This window comes from Anabrus simplex, chromosome X (genome assembly GCF_040414725.1).
Source record: "Anabrus simplex isolate iqAnaSimp1 chromosome X, ASM4041472v1, whole genome shotgun sequence".
In the NCBI taxonomy this organism is placed as follows: Eukaryota; Metazoa; Arthropoda; class Insecta; order Orthoptera; family Tettigoniidae; genus Anabrus; species Anabrus simplex.
Window position 1 is genome coordinate 182,236,576 of NC_090279.1, and position 20,969 is coordinate 182,257,544.

General features: G+C 38.2%; 1 protein-coding gene across 2 annotated transcripts in view; it reads right to left on the reverse strand.

The window, feature by feature from the left end:
- Nucleotides 1-436: 436 nt before the first annotated feature.
- Nucleotides 437-20,969, reverse strand: part of LOC136885923 (dehydrogenase/reductase SDR family member 11) — a 96,245-nt gene continuing 75,712 nt past the window's right edge. For both annotated transcript variants that reach the window (XM_068230693.1, XM_067158617.2), the window contains exons 3-6: nt 16,676-16,805; nt 15,491-15,617; nt 4,264-4,410; nt 437-601 (exon numbers count right to left, since the gene is read on the reverse strand). In XM_068230693.1, the coding sequence (XP_068086794.1) occupies nt 560-601; nt 4,264-4,410; nt 15,491-15,617; nt 16,676-16,805 (446 nt within the window). In that variant the 3' untranslated portion in view covers nt 437-559. The remainder of the gene's footprint in view (nt 602-4,263; nt 4,411-15,490; nt 15,618-16,675; nt 16,806-20,969) is intronic.

Sequence of the window (20,969 nt, forward strand, 5' to 3'; positions counted from 1 at the left end):
AGCCCATATACCAAATTAACGGTCACATACCAGACGTTATTAAACATGTTCCCCTAATTTTTTTGAACTGTGTATAAACGAATATTTGCCCCAATTTGACCTCTTGAATTCCAACTTTAACTTCATATTGTGACCTTTCCTACTTTTAAAGACACCACTGAAAATTATTATGCTACTAATGTCATTGCACGCCGTCTCTCCACTGATCGTTGGGCACATATCACGTAGTCGAGCAGCTCTTCTCCTTTCTCTGGGGTCTTCGCAGCCCAAACGTTGCAACATTTTTGTAACGCTACTCTTTCGTCGGAAATCACGTAGAATATATCGACCTGCTTTTCTTTGGATTTTTTCCAGTTCTTGAGAAAGTAATTCTGGTGAGAGTCCCATACAGGTTCGAATGAATAGCCTATAGTTACGGAACAAGAAATAGTAAGAATCAAACTATTCTAGATTTTATTTTTCTTTAACAGTGTATTTTTTAAAGTAAAAATAATTTCAATGCATGGATGCATACAGAACAATGGAACCACTCTCGCAGAACCATTCACTTTAGCACCATCTACAGGATTTCACCCACTGGCTTGATGATTATTTCGTGAATCTGGAAAAGAAATAAGATGTTGTTGAAGTATCTATATATATACAAAACGTTAACGTACATATTTCACAAAACTCAAGCTCTTAAACCATAGGGAGTTAACAGGTGCGGTTTGTACCAAAATCTTCCAAATCGTCTCAATAGTATAGCAAAAACCTTGCATTTCTTGAAAAAATATATTTATTTTATGTAATTAATTTAATTACAAAGCCGCACCAAGATTGGATTGACTTTGATGGAGAGGTTGTCGCTATGCGACAGCGACTTACTCTGTATCGTGATAGTCCGGTAAGAAATGCTGTATATAGGGGGATAGGAACAGGCCACCATGTTTTAAGAAGTCGTAGGAGGTTCGTGGAACTAGGCAACTCATTGCCTGTTATTTGGAAACAGTAATTCAATATGCCGTGATCGAGATATACTTTCATGTAACTACAGTAGGCAACTCATTGCCTGGTATTGAAAACAGCATGTATAAATGTGACCTGCATTCAAGTAAATTATGGCACACATTTTCATTACAACTGTATTTGCTCTTTTCTTCGTCATTAGAAATTTTTTCAACGAGGAATTAATATTTTTAGTGGTGCTATTCTATTTTTAATATGAAAAACTGAAATATTTCATTTTTTTTAGAATTTAGAGAAAATTTACCAAAATGCCACGGAAATGAAAATCAATCGAGACTCGCGTAGCAATGAAAATCATGCCTCATGCAATAAATTGACATTTATGTAAGCAAATACAAATATTTTGATCAAATCAATATACATAGGTATCTAAAAAACAGAACATACAGTATTTATATTAATTACTTCTTTGTTTTGTAAGTGAAATTAAAATTAAATGAAATAATAAAAATATATATAAAACCAAAAATAATGAAAAAATATTTAATAAAAATGTCATAAAATATAATTAATTGAAAACACATTCTATTTATTGAGGCGTAGCAGCTTACGCCGGGTATCATTTAGTTTTAATAATATGCATAAAGTACATTAAGGTTATACTGACGTAAGTGGTAATACTGTCAGTGTTAAAAGTGTCAAGGTTCCTGTATATATTAAATTATTGCAGGAAAAACTTAGAAATTCTTAGCATTTGTTTTAAGTAAATTCTCCAGTTAAGTAACATTGGAGTAGGTGTTTTAATGAGAAAAATCTGTACAAATCTCAAATTTGATGACAATGGGCGACCCGTCCAAGGTTCTCTGAAAATACAGGATGTCCCAAAAAGTCAGTTTCCCTACAGTTCACCGTTATTTTAATGTATTTCCTACAACGATGTACGAAAGATTTACCAATCTCATCATTAACATCAAATGCGTGTTTAGTGCTCTGTTATAGTTCCTCTGTATTTGCTGGTGATTAGTAGGGCTACGAGTTTGATGCCATGACATCTTTTAATTGGTTCACAACAGACATTGCTAACTTGTGCAGAAATCCTGATCATAGTTCTCACATTGTAGATATGTGAATGTTTAGGTCATTTTTTGTCATTTTTTTTGCCATTTTGTATTTGTAGGTCATTTTCTAAAATTATACGGCATTATTTGGTCACTTTGTGGAATTTATCGGACTATTTTATACTTTCGGAGAAATTTTCTTACGTGTTTGAGGATTTTGAAGCATTTACGCGTGAGGTATTGGATGAATACGGATGAGGATGAATGCGGAAACCTGGGAATCTTCACAACCCTTTGTCAGAGTCGGAAGTAAAGAAATTTTGTTCACCGCTTATTTGTTGGAAATCTCCACATTCCAGGAGAGACACCTCCAATTGGAGAAGTTTTTCTCGTGAAAAGTCGAGATTTTCTTTTGAAAACGCGGAGCTAACTTCTCTGCGAAACGTAAATAATTTCATCTTGTTTTCTTCACAGGACAAAAGCCCAAAAGCGTATTATAATGTCTATAAGATAAATATAGGTTATACCAACCCGATTAGTAAATTGACTGTACAATTTTATTTAAAAATAATGTAATTTTTTAAAATTTTAGGATTATTTTACTGTAATTTTACCGTCATTTTATAGATAATTTTTTAAACATTTTTAGGTCATCAAAATCCTGGTAGAATTGTTCAGATTATTTCGATTGTTTGACCTTCAAGAAAGTAATAGTGTGTGAATTTATTAAATATTAAGCTTCCTAAGATGGTAAGATTATATTGTTTTCTCAAATTAAAAAGAGCTAATTTATTATGTTCGTTAATGACTCAATTTCCTTAATTACTCCCCCACCTAGAGAAAAATCATATTGTTACGTGTTAGTCCTGTCGTAGCCCACTTCGGTACTTCCTGGAAGGGATTCATGAATCAGACCGGGAACCTCCCACAATCTTCTTGATTGTGCTTTCATGTGGTTCCCCCGTGGGCCTTCTGTAACTGGAAACGAGAACCTTCCCTTAGCCGTACCACAAATATTCTAATACTCAGTCATCAGGATATAAAAAGGAAGCTAGCCGCGAACAGCCAGTTCGGTAGATGGATTGCGACGGTAGTATTATCCGCGAAACTTTTAGTGATACTTCGGCTCCCTAGGGCTGAATCGGTAGACCTCGGTTATCTTCGACATTTGTATTGGCAACCTTGGACACAAAAAGTGCATCGCCGTGACATCTGGCGGTGTAATTGCTACACTTTACGTACTGTTGTTATTTACACAGCAAAGCCAAAATATAGGTTAGGATTGAGCAGGATTGAGGAAAGTATTACGGGAGACGTGTCAGCAGCTAACTTACGACGACTGACCAACGAGTCATTCCATTCAGTATCTGCCGCATATTGGGAGGGGTATTGCAGAAAGGTGAAAGAACTGGAAGAGGAATACTCGAGGCACGACGGTGTCATGGAAATAGCCATGGATGAGATTGTAATTAATAGTACTGCAGATAGCAGTGCGATTGTGAAAGTGATATGTCTGAGAATTCATGCTAGGAACAAGATTCGCATCGAGAAATGTTATATAATGTGTGTGTCACACAGTTGTTGGCTTAAGATAATAAAAGTTTAGACAATTCATATCCATCGATCATACTATAGATTCAATTCAGATTTCATTTCCATTCAGTTGGCAGTATTACCGGAACCGGGGTAATTCCCTCCTTACTCCTCACCCCCGTAAAACGAAGTATCACTAAAAGTTTCGCGGATTATAGTGCTGGCTGTTGTCGGTGTCCCACCGGAGTCAGAGCATCGTCGCGCACTGAGTGAAGTACTGAGTGTGTACTGCCTTGGAGTACTGAATGTGTATTGCCTTAGAGTACTGTGTGTGAGTGGCTGACTTTCTCTGGAGTCAAGCCAACGAACAGTTGTCGTGTATTGTAGTCAGATGCCATATGTCCATATCTGTCTGCATGCAGCTGCTGTGCGGGGTGACTGGACTTGCGAGACGAAGTGAAAGTAAGGCGACTTTTCAAGGAAATGCAAACTAGAAAATTCAATAACCAAAATGATCTTGTACGAATTAATGGATATCACCTGTTTCAGAGCGGGAAAAATCACACAGGGCATTGTGAAATTACCCAAAAGCTCAAAAACTGACGATGTCTTCGACCGAGTGGAATACTTATTTTTTAAACACTCGCTGTTAACAAGTTGGCACTGAAATATAATTCTACCCAATTAAAGGGTAAATTGTAAGAATATAGATGTTTTAAATTACCTGTACATGTGGAGGCGTTGCAAGAGCGTACAGCACGGCGTCCGCAACGTCTTCGGACTCCAGGCCTGGCATATTTTTGACCGCTTCTGTCTGGAAGTTGGGGCGGTTATCACGAAATTCGGTTTCTACCTTGCCTGGGGTTACAAGCTGAAACAAAGTACGGAACTTTCTTAAGAAAGCAGTTTTTGGCAAGTGTGAAACAAGAGAAAGAATAGGAATTGTAATAAAAATAAGAATGAGAATAGGAAATGGAAACAAAAATTAGAATAATAAAAATAAGAACTTACGAAAGATTAGATAACTCAGAGTTAATGAGGCAGAAACAAAACGTATGAGTAGCACTTACGACAGGAAACACCAACTTAAGATCTCAAAGTGCAAAATCTGTTATCTGAGAGAGTTTAAGTTTTCAAAAAACCTTACTGTAAAAATAATAGAGCGAATAAGAAGAAAATCAAAATTAGAATTACGAATGTCGACCGTTGTTATCTTAGCTTCAAAATTATTGTCTAGAAGCACAATCACAGGATGTACTGGGTGGACAAAATAAAAGTTGCCTGGATGATATTGATAAGACTGACGCGGAATTGACCTTCGCACGAATGCTGGAAACCATGATTTCGATGCACCAATCTATTGCTGTCACAAGTCTGCGCGTGCGCATCTCCCGAGTACGTCATTGTATTATTACGTGTGAGTGAGTGAGAGGAACTGAAGTGTTTAGTGACCAGTTGAATGGTGCTCACGATAAAACAGCGCGTGTTCATTGTCGAGTGTTATGCGAAGCACGATTCGTGGAAAACCTGTCCGGAAATGTTTGCCCAAGAGTTTAAGACTGGAAGAGTTTTGGCAGGACCTCCAGCAAAATCTGCAATGCAAATCATAGTGTCAAACTGATGTGAAATGGGCTCTGTAACGAATAAAAAAAAGGAACTATTCGAAAAGTGTTCGAACACCAGAAAAGGAAATCCTGGAACGAAGTCCGACGAAATCTCAACGCCGTTTATCTGTGCAAGTGCAAATTAAAAGACAAATTTACTGCTGTGCATGCGTTAAAGCGTTCAGACGAAGTTGAGTTGTGCAGGTGGTTTCTGAGTAGGGTTGCCATACGTTCTGAAAAAGCGGGATTGTCCTGAATTTGAGCATGTGTCCCGACGTCCTGACTGAATTAAAAAAAAAAACCCTAAATGTCCTGAACTTGAAAAATCAGAGCAAATTATTTTAAAAAAAGTCTCAAATGTTTTTGAAAGGGAATGGAATATTTTTGGTTGTAATTCTGAAGCAGAGTCTGACGTCATTACCTGACGTTGTCATGGTAACAGGCTTCACTTACGCTAACGCTGTCTACTTCCGCCCGGGAGCAGCGTGTTGAATAATGATGAAAATGATTTTGTATCCATGTTAGCTAGAAATAAATGGGTTCAGTTTTTAAATAAATGTAAATCCAGAGAGCAATATTCTGAAGTGCTTAAATGGGCTCAGTTCTATTTCTGTTTACCTGGCCATAATGCATATGTAGAAATAATTTTTCTTTAATGAATTCACAATGGACAGATGACAGAAATAGACTGAAAGTAGAATCTGTCGCAGCAATACAATTTTAAAGAAATATCTTGGCAGGAATTTCATGAGTACATTTTAAAAATGATGAGTTGCTAAGAAGTGTGTCAAGTTCAGAAAAGTATGATTGGGATCAGCATCAGGGCACTTATGTGTCATAAATATCTTTAAGCAAAGGTAAATAAATGCTGTTTATAGTTTTCATTTATTGGTGTTATGGAGAAATGTGTAATTCCACGTGAGCTGTGTCATCTGTTACTTAAAAATCTATTCAAATAACATTGCACATTATATAATTTTGGAATGGTCTGTGAAGTACATGTTTTACATAAAGTATGATTTCTTATTATTTCTATATTTGGTTTTTAGCATTAACATCAGATAACAAGTGTATCTTTTGGTAACGGACGGGACAGTTCATTTGGAATTACCCAAATACACTGGTTGGAATCATAGGTGCTGACTTTTGCTCTTGAGCACGGGGGCAAGGAGGAAAATATCAAATATTCTTACGGGAGCAAAAACACGATTGCATCCCCGTACCACTGTATGTTTGTGCGCAATTTTCCCCGTGGAGTCGGCGCCTATGGTTGGTGTCCTGAATTTCATCCTGGACCTTACGGCAACCCTATTTCTGAGAGAAATGGTGTTTGGATCCTGAGTTTTTTATTTCTTCAGTCGAGGCCATTTCCAGCATTTTCTGTGATGTTCTTTAAAAAATGTAAATATTTTTGGGTCAGTTTTATTTTACTCGCTCTGTACAAAACAACTATCGTACCAGTGTTACTGTATGGCTATGAAAATTGCATCATAACTAAGAAAAGCTTCCAATCACTTACAACATTTTGAATATAAAATTCTCTGCGAAATCTGAGGACGTCTAAAAAGAAAAACTACGCATATAATATTTATCGTATGGTGAATGAAAACCTACAACCTGTTTTCCAGTCATTGACCGGGTCAGGGATGTGATGAATGAAGCAGATATAGGCTATTAGTACGACGGGGTCGCCACTCCCAAAGTGATAAATTAATGACTGATAAATGCTATGACATGAGAATGGAGAGTGTTGCTGGAATGAAAGATGACAGGGAAAACCGGAGTACCCGGAGAAAAACCTGTCCCGCCTTCGCTTTGTCCAGCACAAATCTCACATGGAGTGACCGGGATTTGAACCACGGTATCCAGCGGTGAGAGGCCGACGCGCTGCCGTCTGAGCACCGGAGGCTTTTATCGTATGGTATACATGAAAATTATTTATTTTTCTGCATCGAGATTAGAGTGATGTATTGGAGTGCGTGTAATGTCCCGAGGAAATGTCTCTTAGTTGGCCATCGTAAGATCTTCGTGGGCATTCTTGAGCCATTTGCTTGACAGTCTCCCTTTCAGCGAAAATTCATTTGAACATAAAGGAAGTGAAACATTACATTGTACAAGTAATACACGGAGCGAGAGTGTGAGTTTACATGTACGAATTTGCAAGCGTGTGTATGAGTGTGTACTGTACCATTATTCCTGCTATTATAGTAATCTGAACTATTCATTTCGCAAGCACTTTCAAGTAATAAACGATGTAATCTAATGAAACAAATCTCCTATGTGTCATTTTGCAATAATAATAATAATAATAATAATAATAATAATAATAATAATAATAATAATAAAATAAAAAACCCCACCGAAATCTTCTATGTGCAACATCTAACAAAATTATCAGTATCAAATATGAAATATATAAGAAAAGATCAACTAAGAATCAATGGATAACTCAGGAAATACTAGATCTACTTGATGAAGGACGTTAATACAAGAATGCAAAAATGAAGAGGGCAGCAAAAAATACTGGCGATTAAAGAATGAAGTGGATGGAAAGTGCTGGGCAGCTAAGGAAGAATGGCTGAAGGAATGGCTCTAGGAAAGGTACATGCTGCATTCTGTTAGGTCATCAGCCCAGAGGATGGTTGGATCCTCAAATAGCACCACCAAAGGCTATACAGTTATAGGGAAACAGCATAAAGAAAAATAAAGGAAATCTTTGCAGACAGGAAAACTAGGTGTATGAATATTAAGAGCTCAGATGGAAAACCACTTCTTGGGGGTAAAAGACAAGGCAGAAAGATGGCAGCAACATATCCAACAGTTTTATCAGAAGAATGCTAAAGGTGAGGTGCATTAATCGAAGCACGAATGAAAAGATACTGAATCGAATGGCTGAAAGAAGAACGATTTTCCTGGTGTGGAAATGGGAAACCACGGAAAACCATCTTCAGGGCTGCCGACAGTGAGGTTCGAACCCACTATCTTCCGGATGCAAGCTCACAGCTGCGCGCCCCTAACCGCACGGGCAACTCGCCCAGTACGATTAGGCTAAATTTGATGAGGAGAAGAAGAGATAATGTGGCAGTATAAAGACAGCAGTGGGAATAGATTTGAAATTTCTTATTTTATTGTATTAATTTTTTTGTATAAAATTTTATTCTGTTTGGGCTTTTGGACTTGGAAGAATTGTTTCGATCTCATTAACCTGGACCTATCCAGGTTACTTTAAATTCTGTTTTAAAAACCTCTTATTTATGGGTTGTATCAAACATTATCGTACGTGAATTTTAATCTTTTAGTTTTTGTTTAAATTATGAAACATACTATACTACACGCGCACAGTTCTGGAAGCGCATTTCCTGCTGCGTAAATGAAGACCTTCTCGAGCATTAATTATCACTGTGTCAGCAAAAAAGAAGATACTTTTGATTGGAGAAAAAATGTTTGTGGGTTACTGTAGTCACGTCCTAGTTCGTGAACCATGGGCAACGGTTGAGTGGCCTAGTAAGTGGTCCTGAGAGTCGGGATACCAGTTGCTATGGAATGGGAGTGGGCATCTCGGACATATTCTGAGTCGTGGCCCTACTTGTGCTCAGGCGGCTAGGACTATACAATTCACCGGTGGTCCATAACCCGTTAGAGGAGAGATCCTCACTTGGACTATGTGCAAGTAGGGTAGCATCCTGCTTCATGAATTTACCGAGCTCAGAACATTTTAAGCAAGCCTCGGACCCATGGGAGTAATGGAGTCCCACTCCCATTTGACAGGCGAGGGACTCCTTGGAAACAACTTGGCGAACGAAATAGAATTCGATGGGGAGCTATCAATATTAATGGGGCTTATGGAAGAATGAAGGTAGAACTGGCTGAGTCAGCAAAGAGGATGCATCTGGATGTGCTAGGAGTAAGTGATATTCGGGTAAGGGGAGATAATGAGGAAGAGATAGGAGATTATAAAGTGTACTTGACGGGTTTAGAAAGCGAAGGGCAGAGTCTGGGGTAGGGCTCTTTATCAGGAATACCATTGCACGCAACATAGTTTCTGTTAGGCACGTAAATGAGCGAATGATGTGGGTAGATTTGTCAGTTGGAGGAATTAGGACAAGAATTGTGACCGTGTATTCACCATGTGAGGGTGCAGATGAGAATGAAATTGACAAGTTTTATGAAGCATTGAGTGACATCGTGGTCAGGGTCAACAGCAAGGATAGAATAGTGCTAATGGGCGATTTCAATGCGAGAGTTGAGATTAGAACTGAAGGATACGAAAGGGTGATTGGTAAATGTGGGGAAGATATGGAAGCTAATGGGAATGGGAAGCGTTTGCTGGACTTTTGTGCTAGTATGGGTTTAGCTGTTACGAATACATTCTTCAAGCATAAGGCTGTTCACCGCTACACATGGGAGGCTAGGGGTTCCAGATCCATAATAGACTATATCTTAACAGACTTCGAATTCAGGAAATCTGTTAGAAATGTACGAGTTATTCGCGGATTTTTCGATGATACAGATCACTATCTGATCTGTACTGAACTAAGTATCTCTAGGCCTAGGGTAGAGAAAGTGAAATCTGTCTGCAAACGAATAAGGGTAGAAAATCTCCAGGACGAGGAAATTAGACAGAAGTACATAGATATGATTAGTGAGAAGTTTCGAACAGTAGGCAGTAAGCAGGTTCAGGATATAGAAAGTGAATGGGTGGCATACAGGGATGCTGTAGTAGGAACAGCAAGGGAATGCCTAGGAACAACTGTGTGTAAAGATGGGAAAAGGCGAACATCTTGGTGGAATGATGAAGTGAGACCAGCCTGTAAACGTAAAAAGAAGGCTTATCAGAAATGGCTCCAAACAAGGGCCGAGGCAGACAGGTATTTGTATGTAGATGAAATAAACAGAGCGAAACAAATAGTTGTTGAATCCAAAAGGGCATGGGAAGATTTTGGTAATAACTTGGAAAGGCTAGGTCAAGCAGCAGGGAAACCTTTCTAGACAGTAATAAAGAATCTTAGGAAAGGAGAGAAAAAGGAAATGAACAGTGTTTTGAGTAATTCAGGTTAACTGATAATAGATCCCAGGGAATCACTGGAGATGTGGAGGGAATATTTTGAACATCTTCTCAATGTAAAAGGAAATCACCTTGGTGGTGCTGCAAACAGCCAAGCTCATGGGGAGGAGGAAAATGATGGTGGTGAAATTATGCTTGAGGAAGTGGAAAGGATGGTAAATAAACTCCATTGTCATAAGGCAGCAGGAATAGATGAAATTAGACCTGAAATGGTGTATAGTGGGAAGGCAGGGATGAAATGGTTTCATAGAGTAGTAAAATTAGCGTGGAGTGTTTTTAAGGTACCTTCAGATTGGACAAAAGCAGTAATTACACCTATCTATAAGCAAGGGAACGGGAAGGATTGCAACAACTATCGAGGTATCTCATTGATTAGTATACCAGGCAATGTATTCACTGGCATCTTGGAAGGGAGGGTGCGATCAGTCGTTGAGAGGAATATGGATGAAAACCAGTGTGGTTTCAGACCACAGAGAGGCTGTCAGGATCAGATTTTCAGTATGCGACAGGTAAATGAAAAATGCTGTGAGAAGAATAGGCAGTTGTGTTTATGTTTCGTAGATATAGAGAAAGCATATGACAGGGTACCGAGGGAAAAGATGTTCACTATACTGGGGGACTATGGAATTAAAGGTAGATTATTAAAATCAATCAAAGGCATTTATGTTGACAATTGGGCTTCAGTGAGGATTGATGGTAGAATGAGTTCGTGGTTCAGGGTACTTACAGGGGTTAGACAAGGCTGTAATCTTTCACCTTTGTTGTTCGTAGTTTACATGGATCATCTGCTGAAAGGTATAAAATGGCAGGGAGGGATTCAGTTAGGTGGAAATGTAGTAAGTAGTTTGGCCTATGCTGACGACTTGGTCTTAATGGCAGACTGTGCCGAAAGCCTGCAGTCTAATATCTTGGAACTTGAAAATGGGTGCAATGAGTATGGTATGAAAATTAGCCTCTCGAAGACTAAATTGATGTCAGTAGGTACGAAATTCAACAGAATTGAATGTCAGATTGGTGATACAAAGCTAGAACAGGTCGATAATTTCAAGTATTTAGGTTGTGCGTTCTCCCAGGATGGTAATATAGTAAGTGAGATTGAATCAAGGTGTAGTAAAGCTAATGCAGTGAGCTCGCAGTTGCGATCAGCAGTATTCTGTAAGAAGGAAGTCAGCTCCCAGACGAAACTATCTTTACATCGGTCTATTTTCAGACCAACTTTGCTTTACGGGAGCGAAAGCTGGGTGGACTCAGGATATCTTATTCATAAGTTAGAAGTAACAGACATGAAAGTAGCAAGAATGATTGCTGGTACAAACAGGTGGGAACAATGGCAGGAGGGTACTCGGAATAAGGATATAAAGGCTAATTTAGGAATAAACTCTATGGATGAAGCTGTACGCATAAACCGGCTTCGGTGGTGGGGTCATGTGAGGCGAATGGAGGAGGATAGGTTACCTAGGAGAATAATGGACTCTGCTATGGAGGGTAAGGGAAGTAGAGGGAGACCAAGACGACGATGGTTAGACTCAGTTTCTAACGATTTAAAGATAAGAGGTATAGAACTAAATGAGGCCACAACACTAGTTGCAAATCGAGGATTGTGGCGACGTTTAGTAAATTCTCAGAGGCTTGCAGACTGAACGCTGAAAGGCATAACAGTCTATAATGATAATGTATGTACGTATGTATGTATGTATGTATGTATGTATGTATGTATGTATGTATGTATGTATGTATGTATGTATGTATGTATGTATGTATGTAAAAAAAAGGTAACTCTTATTGGTGAATGTGAAAGTTGATTTCTGTATTCTGATTGGTTCTCCTTGGTGGTTGCACCATTTCCTGTTTCTCGATCTTACCCCGCTCTTTCGGTGGGAGCGAGGTACGATCTGTGCCTTTGATCATCTGACCATCTTAGCGAGCGGTCGTGCTCATCCTTTGGTCCCCTGTTTTGGTTTTTAACTTCACTCAAGTGTGATAATTTATCTTTTTTTTTTTTTTTTTACACAGGAGTTTACCCTCGAGTTTCACGTTCACCGCTAAATTTGTCGAAATGACTTAGCTTCTCAGTTAAGACCATATATTATTTGTTTGGTGGCAATGCCTTTTTTTCTTAACTTTTGTATTATGTTGTAATTATCCCTCGGGTTTGCCTCCCGGTCTTTCTGTGTCACCTTGCATAAGTACGGAAAATCTATGCACATTATCTGAAGTGTTTTAGATGATGATGCAAGTTTACTATACCTCTGTGTTTGGTTTTATTTCTCTACTAGCAGAAGTACCCGTTCTTCGTACGGGTTATCAGAAACTGGCTTTAGTTACTCATACTATCGATGTGACTGACTTCATTAGATATTTATATCACTGGTGTATTTACTTAAGTACGTAGAAATTATTTGTCATGTTTGGAATTATAGTGTATCTTCTCCTTTTCTTCATGGGGGCCTCTAAATATTAGTTCCTAATTAGCGTCGACCTCTAAGATCTTTTGCGACCATGTTTTTCCTTCATTCCCGCCTACCTGCTCCCTTCACAAAGCTGCAGGTTTAGTGTAAGTATACTTTCGCCAGATAGTACCACAAATATAAATATTATTGAATTTATTTGTTTGATCCGACATTTCATAACTATTACACATGATAAAGGAAATACGCGATGCATAAAAGAAACTACTATAATTATCGAGAATTATAATTCTCTGGGCTTGTCACTCATGTCGCACATCATATAATGAATCTGAGTATAAATGTTGAGAATTTTTTTTCAAGTCATGCGCGCACCATCTTGACAATTGTGTACAGTATATAGGTTTCATGGTTACAATGATCGTAAAAGTGGACCAAAATATGGACACTAATAACATCAGTGATCCTACTACTCCATGATTTGATAGAAAATAGTTTAAACTATAGGTAACAGACTCCTCAAAATGCTGAAACCTAAGCCAGTACGTAAAAACGGAGGCCCGTCGGCAACCGCTGGTTGCTGTACTACGAAGATCTCCGGGACTATTATTTTTATACTTCACTCCCCTTCCATCCCCGCCCAAAGGAGTGCTATGAGCGTCTTACACAACAGTTTATTTTTTCCAGATACTAAGTCATATGTGTATCAATTTTGGTTGCCAGCTATGCCCAAACGTACATGCATAATCTCGCTGCTGTAGAATCCTGGAGCTGACGTTGCCATGGTTACGGCCGTTCGTTTCTTTATCCGATTCCTAGAGCAGGGGTAGTGTGGTTTCAAGGTTCCAATATCTCCATAACGGTTGGTTTTAGGGCCTTCAAACATGGTTTTCGAACCCGAAGGGTTTACCGAGTTTTATTCTTTGCGTCAAGGGGCTTAAAATGAGCTTTGTCTCCTCCTTGTACGACAAATTCGATTTCGCCTATATTAGCCTATTATTTTAATATTTTTATATCTCACCCCCCCCCCCGTCGCCCCCACTCAAATTGTTTTGAAAATAAAATACAGCCCATATTGCTCACCAATGTAGCTTTCTGCAGGTGAAGTAATTTTTAAAATCGGTTCAGTAGTGTCTGAGTCTATCCATTACAAACAAATATACAATTTTTTCCTCTTTATAATATTAGTATAGAAGTATAAATTACATCCCTACACATACGGTTGCCGACATGAAGGGCATCCAGCCGTAAAACAGGGTTTAATCCACATGTGAGACACAGTTCGCACCCGCAACCTCACAGGTGTGGGTAAAGTGATAGAAGAAGAAGATACTCATTTAAAAAAAAATCACCCGCTTTTTTATTCTTTTCACCCCCTTGAGTGGATTTTCCAAAAAGAGTGTGTTCATTTTTAAAGGAGATTCCAAGTACAAATTTTAAAGTCTGTAACATCTTTTTTGAGATATATGTATCCTCATATAAATAATTCAATTCCTTCCTCACTTACTTTCACCCCCCCCCCCCTTAGTGGATTTTCTGAAAACGAATATTTGTGTTCTTTTATTTTTAAAGAGGATTCCAAATATCAATTTTCATGCCTGTAACATGTTAAGTTTTTGTGATTTATTGTAGATAATTTCGCTGCTGTAGAATCCTGGAGCAGACGTTGCCATGGTTACGGCAGTTCATTACTTTATCCGATTCCTATAGCAGGGGTAGTGTGGTGCCAATATCTCCGTAACGGTTGGTTTTAGGGCCTTAAAACATGGTTTTCGGGCCCGTATGGCTTACTGAGTTTTGTTCTTTACGTCAAGAGGATTAAATTGAGCTTTGTTTCGTCCTTATACGACAAATTTGATATTTTGCCTATATTAGCCTATTATTTTTAGATCTCCCCCCCGTGCACCCCACTTCGAATTGTTTTAAAATAAAATACAGCCCGTGTTACTCACTCGCAATGTAGCTTTCTATATGTGAAGACATTTTTAAAATCGGTTCAGTAGCTTTTGAGTCTATTCGTTACAAACAAACAGATTTTTCCTCTGTATAATATTAGTAAGGATAGAAGTATAGATTTGTGTAGAATGGGACTAGTCCTCATATTAGTCGACATGTATCGTCGGATTAGGGTCTCTATGGATTTGAATTTGGTGACCAAAAATTTTAAGCTCGTTGCGCATGTCTGGAGTTTCAATTTTTTAAATATTGTAATCCAAGGGCAATTACCCTCTCCATTTTCTTTCATAGCAAAATGCCGCTTTCCACATCAATTCTGTAGTTGTCATGTTTCCTAACCTGTCTGTTTACATTTTGTGGTGGGATGCTGTGTTGAATCTACATTTGTATTGTAAGGTTTAAATTTGATTCTTTATCATCATCATCACCATTATTATTACTATTATTTGTGTAATCAGCCAAACACGGCTACAGGTAGCATGATAGGACACACCAGGACTTGTTCAGTTGGTTTTTGAAGGAAGTGTAGGTGGTAAGACCTGTAGGGGTAAACCAAGGTATGAATATGACAAGCAGATTAGAGCAGATGTAGGATGCAACAGTTACGTAGAAATGAAAAGGTTAGCACAGGAGAGGATGGCATAGAGAGCTGGATCAAACCAGTCTATGTACTGATGACTCAAACAACACATAAAATATCAACATTCTGCAGATATTTAGACATCAAAAAGAAGCTAAGGGGTAATGATAAGCAAGAATTTTTCATAATCTTTGTCTTTAACCAAATCTCTTAGAAATAAAAGAGTTTTTTGTCTGTCCTGTAAAACGTTATGTTTTACACATAGGAGGTTTCTTCCCGGTAGCGACGATGATCATAATGTAACATCGAGTCTCCAGGAATGAAGAGGTTTTACTTACAGAAATTTTCATGTTACTCTTGTGTTCCACAAAGTCCTTCCTCAGTCCTTCTGCGAGAGCTCCTACCGCGTGTTTGGTTGCGCAGTAGACGGCGGCAATGGACGAAGGGACGGTGTGGCCAGCGATACTAAAACAGAACACTGAATTCTGTTAGGAGTGAAAGAATTGAAGTGATCAGCTGCTTTTCAGTTAGTGGTAGGACTAGATTGTGGGTGTTTTGCGCATTTTGGCGCCCCCCTCTTGTTGTTTTATAACCCTCACACACCTGGAAACATTTTTACTGATTTTTCTTTCAAAATATATATTTTTGGGAAGGGTAAAGATCTGAAAAAGAGAAAAAATATTTTTAAAATGCATTTCTGCGTTACATGTTCTGGAAAGGTACCAGCACAATTGTGATAAAGTAAACTGGAGTGCTCATCCTGAGGGGGAGGGGGGTGCGGGTCTTTACAAGCACACCCCCAATGAAGGTGAGCTGCATGTACCAATTCAACCACATACCAGCCCTCCTGCCATTCTTAAATTTCTGGCAGTGCCGGCAATCGAACCCCGGCCCCCGAGGATGGCAGCTAATAACACTAACCGTTAGCTATGGAGGCGGACACAATCGTGATGGTTAGCTATTTATAGAGGACGTTTTCATGTTAAGTCACGTCCAGATTTAGCAACATTGCTTCGCAAAGCCCATTTGAATTCGCCCGCGAAGCGATCTGATTGGCTAACTTCAGTACGTAGGCCTAATATACAAGTATGAACAATCCTCTAACGCACATTCATCCGCTTCACGTTGTTTCAGACCATCTTGTATATATCTGTAAAATCAAAAGTAAGTAGGTACGTTTGTTCAATCAATCAATCAATCAATCAGAGTGTCAGCGAAATTAACCAATTATGGTTAAAATTCTCCACCGTGCCGGGAATCGAACCCGGGCCCCCTATGACCAAAGGCCAGCACGCTAACCATTTAGCCATGGAGCCGGACAATAAGTCAGTGAACTGCAGGAACATATTCCTACAGCTTGGAACGAGTGTATATGTGCAGTATAGTAATACAATGCGTAACTTAACAAGTAAACTACTGTAAGACTCTTGAAGTATACAAACTAAATTATAATTGCATTTATACGTATAGAGATATGAAATATAATTCATTACAGGGTGTGAGTACGTATCTCTATGTCTCACCTGCTTATGTGGATAATGTGCCCATCGTCTACTCCTCTTGCTCTCATATTCTGTACAGCTTCACGTGTGCAGATAGAAAGTCCCAGGACATTCACATCCAGCAGCAAGCGCAATTCAGCAGTCTTCACCTCTGGAAACAACATAATAGAACAGAGATGTATTAAACAAGATAACAAATATCGTTTGAGAAACTGAGATCATGACCCTGGAACACTTGAGCACGTATAAAGTCTTCATTAATAATCAAAATATTAACCTAGTTCTACAACTTAAATATCTAGGAGAAATCATTACACACAACTTAAACGAGAAGGATGAATAGAACTAACAAAATGAAAAAAATCTAACCTGAAGATATGTCTATTAATAGACACCAAGATCCAACATTATATAAAACCGTAACTTACACTTGTGAAAACCTGTCATAAATTAAAACCGAAAGGAGAACTGATCAGCTCTAGAAACTGAAAGAAGCATCATCACAATTTGCATAAATAAAAATATCAGGTCGAAAGACTCCGGAGAATCCTTTCTAAAAAAAACTGTCTATCGAAAGACTGACCCAATCACCAGCACACTGATGAAGAAAAGAATCTCATATACCTTTCACATCTTGTGATGGCCTGGAAATCGACTTTTACGACAACTAGTGATGAGAAATCTTGGAAAGAAGATAGGAGGGCAATGGACACACGAAATTCAGCAAGATCTCAAAGCAGTTGGACAAAAATAAAATTAATACTCTTCTTAATACTCGAACATTTTCAGCAGAAGTGACTCAATGAAGAGCTAGAATGATTTCCCGAAATGAGAAAATTACGATCGGAACGAATGAAAAAGTACTGGGCAGGTCACAAGAACCAAAAAGTTCAACCTTCAAAGAGATAGTGAACGTGAAATGACTCAAGTGGTCAATGTCCAATGTGGTTAATAATAATAATAATAATAATAATAATAATAATAATAATAATAATAAAATTGAAACAGTATATGGGAAAAATTCACAGGTATCTTTTTTTTTAATACCTTGGAGAAATAATTCTTCCTTCGGGATTAGACAGTTTGACCAATACAGACAGAGCCTCAAAACTTCAGAGGGCATTTAGACTGACATGGGATCATACAATAAACGAATAATGTCACGTAATGGTAAATTGAAACATTACAAAACAGTTATTCTACCGGAAACTCTATATGCATCAGAAACCTTAACTTTAGGAGGACATTCTAAACTTGCAGCTACTGAAATACAAGAACGTCATATTCTTAGAAAAATTTTCGGCCCCATACAAGAACATGGAATTTGGATCAAAAGGCGAAGTGCAGACCTCTATAGTTACACAGATAGTTTTATCAGTACTGTGCGGAAGAAACGTTTGAAATATTTTGGACCACATTTTTGGGGTTGATAATAATAGACTCACAAAAAAGGTTATTCATTGTAATAAATTCCCAAAACAGGAGAATAAATTGTCTGGAGGAAACGAAGAAGAGACCAGAATGAATTGAACATCAGGGAAGACATCATGAAAATTCGCGAAGTCATCAGGACCTCAGTAAATAAACACACATTTGTGGTGAAAACTAGCAGCAGGACGTCAGAAGAACGGAAGAGGCAACATAGTGAGTTCAGGAAGAGATTTTGGAAGAATAGGAAGGTAAAAGTCATCAAGCCAATGAACAGGTTCCAATGTGCTCTATGAATGGGCATAACGAAACAATAATAATAATAATAATAATAATAATAATAATAATAATAATAATAATAATAATAATAATAATAATAATAATAATAATAATAATAATAATCGCATGGCCTCAGCTACCGTGTGCAGACATTTCAATTTGACGCCATCAGCTATCTGCTCGTCAATTTCGACGTTCCGTTTCACTCTAGGCCCACTAGATGGCAGACAGTGTAAACCGAAACTCTCTTGGGTGTCTAAGGCTGAGATTTAATTAATTTTGTCGGGTAAACACCAAATATGTCGCCAGAGATCTTTTACATGCCGACATCATACGGCATGGAGAGTCGAATGGACTTTTCTTCCGCCCTTCAAAAATCCGACTACCTCTGCCGGGTTTGAACCCGCTAACTTGGGATCGGGAGGCCGATATTCCACCACTGATCAACAGAGGCAGATAATAATAATAATAATAATAATAATAATAATAATAATAATAATAATAATCAAGGTATATCAACAGTCCATACTCAAATTTCTAGGATGATACAACAGATGAAAACGGTTATTTTCCATTAACCAAAGGTAGACTTGCGAAGTATTTAAAAACGGCATGGATATACTTGAAATGAATACTGTTTTAGTAATTTTTATTTGTAATCGTTACTTTTTACAAAATTTACTTCTTGAAATAGAATTGTAATCGCTACATTCTAGTAATCGATATATATATCGCATGGGAGCAGAAATGGGAAAAGAATTATCTGATGAGGATATCTTTCTTTTAGTTCTTTCTTTCTTTCTTTCTTAATCCGTTTGCACTCCAGGGTTGGTTTTCCCTCGGACTCGGCGAGGGATCCCACCCCTATCGCCTCAAGGTCAGTGTCCTGAAGCGTGAGAATTCCGGTCGTGGGGATACAACTGGGGAAGAGGATCAGTACCTCGCCCAGGCGGCCTCATCTGCTATACTGAACCGGGCCTTGTGGAGGGATGGGACGATCGGAAGGGATAGACAATGAAGAGGGTAGGAAGCGGCCGTGGCCTGAAGTTAGGTATCATCCTGGCATTTGCATGGAGAAGTGGGAAACCACGGAAAACCACTTCGAGGATGGCTGAGGTGTGAATTTACTCAGTTGGCCTCCCGAGGCTGAACCCCCCGTTGGCAGACCTGAAGATGGTTATCCATGGTATCCTATTTTCACACCGGGCAAATGCCGGGGCTCTACATTAATTAAGGCTACGGTGGCTTCCTTCCACTCCTAGCCCTTTCATGCTCCATCGTCGCCATAAGATGTAGATTTATTTTCTTAAATCAGAAATAGATTCGGCATTTCCTCGTCGGCTAATTGGTTCAAATCCAGTCTTAGATTGTCCATGTCTCGTTAGGGTTATGTAATATCGTATCCCATAATAGGTGATCTTCAATGCCTCCAAATACTGCGTTTTATAGCTAATGATGGCAAAACTTTTCAAAATATCGATATGTTTGTTTTTCGATACATCGGTATTAAAATATCGATGTCATTAAAATATCGGTATTCATAATATCGATATATTACCGATATATCCGTTTTTAAAATATTGGTGCTATTATCCATTATTGTAAGTCTAGTTTTACGTTTAACACAATAATTAAAGGATACATTAGGTTTAATAAGTCTTTACACAGATCAGGAAACAAGCTTAAAACAATGACCAAGTAACATGACTTTTTCACTACAATGACACATTATAAAAACATTTACAGCCGAAAGATGTTATGATACATAGAAAAACAGTATATGCAAGGTGTCTAGTAACGAGCTAATAACTTACATCGAAAAACCATATGAAAAAACTAAAAACGTATAATTTGTGTACGAAGTGCATCTGATAATTATCAGAGCTCTATAAAATAACAAACCATTTTCTTCCCAACTTCTTCCTCAGCAATGCAATTATATTTGTTCGTGAAAAAAAAAAACAAAAAAAACCAACAACATCAACATGAAGATGATCTTAGGTGAATTCCCAATACCTCTTAAGTAAGCCATTCAGAAAAAGCAGCTCTGATAACAGTTTGCTATTTAATCGGTTTCTCTTTTTCCCTGATGGTGTTACCGTCCTATGAAAGCAGTCTCTCTGCTGGGACAGAGGTCGCTATAATGCTCAAGTTTTGCCAAGCTAACGTGTAAAGTGCATACACGGTATGCACGATGAATGAGTTGTGATATTATCACTGTATTTACCGAAGTGAATTGAGAAATGAAAATTCAAATTTCGTAACCGTAGAATGCAAATATTGAAAGGGTCTGAAAAAGAATCAAATAGTAGCCAAAAGTATTAACAAATACAGTAGAGACAGTACGCGACACTTCCGGATTTAGCCTTGTTAAAATGGGAGTCAAGTCGCAAGTGGCGCTCCTAGTCGCTTGACCTGAAAATTCAGACTAAATTCAAATATTAATGGAAATGTATATCCGGAAATGGATAAATAAATTACGTCTAGAAAGAAAGTGTTACTAAGATATTAACTTCAAAGTTGCTTAAGCAATTCTGAATAAATGAATGAAGAATTATTTAACAGGTTATTATTTAAAGACTGAAATTAGACATATAATCAAGATATG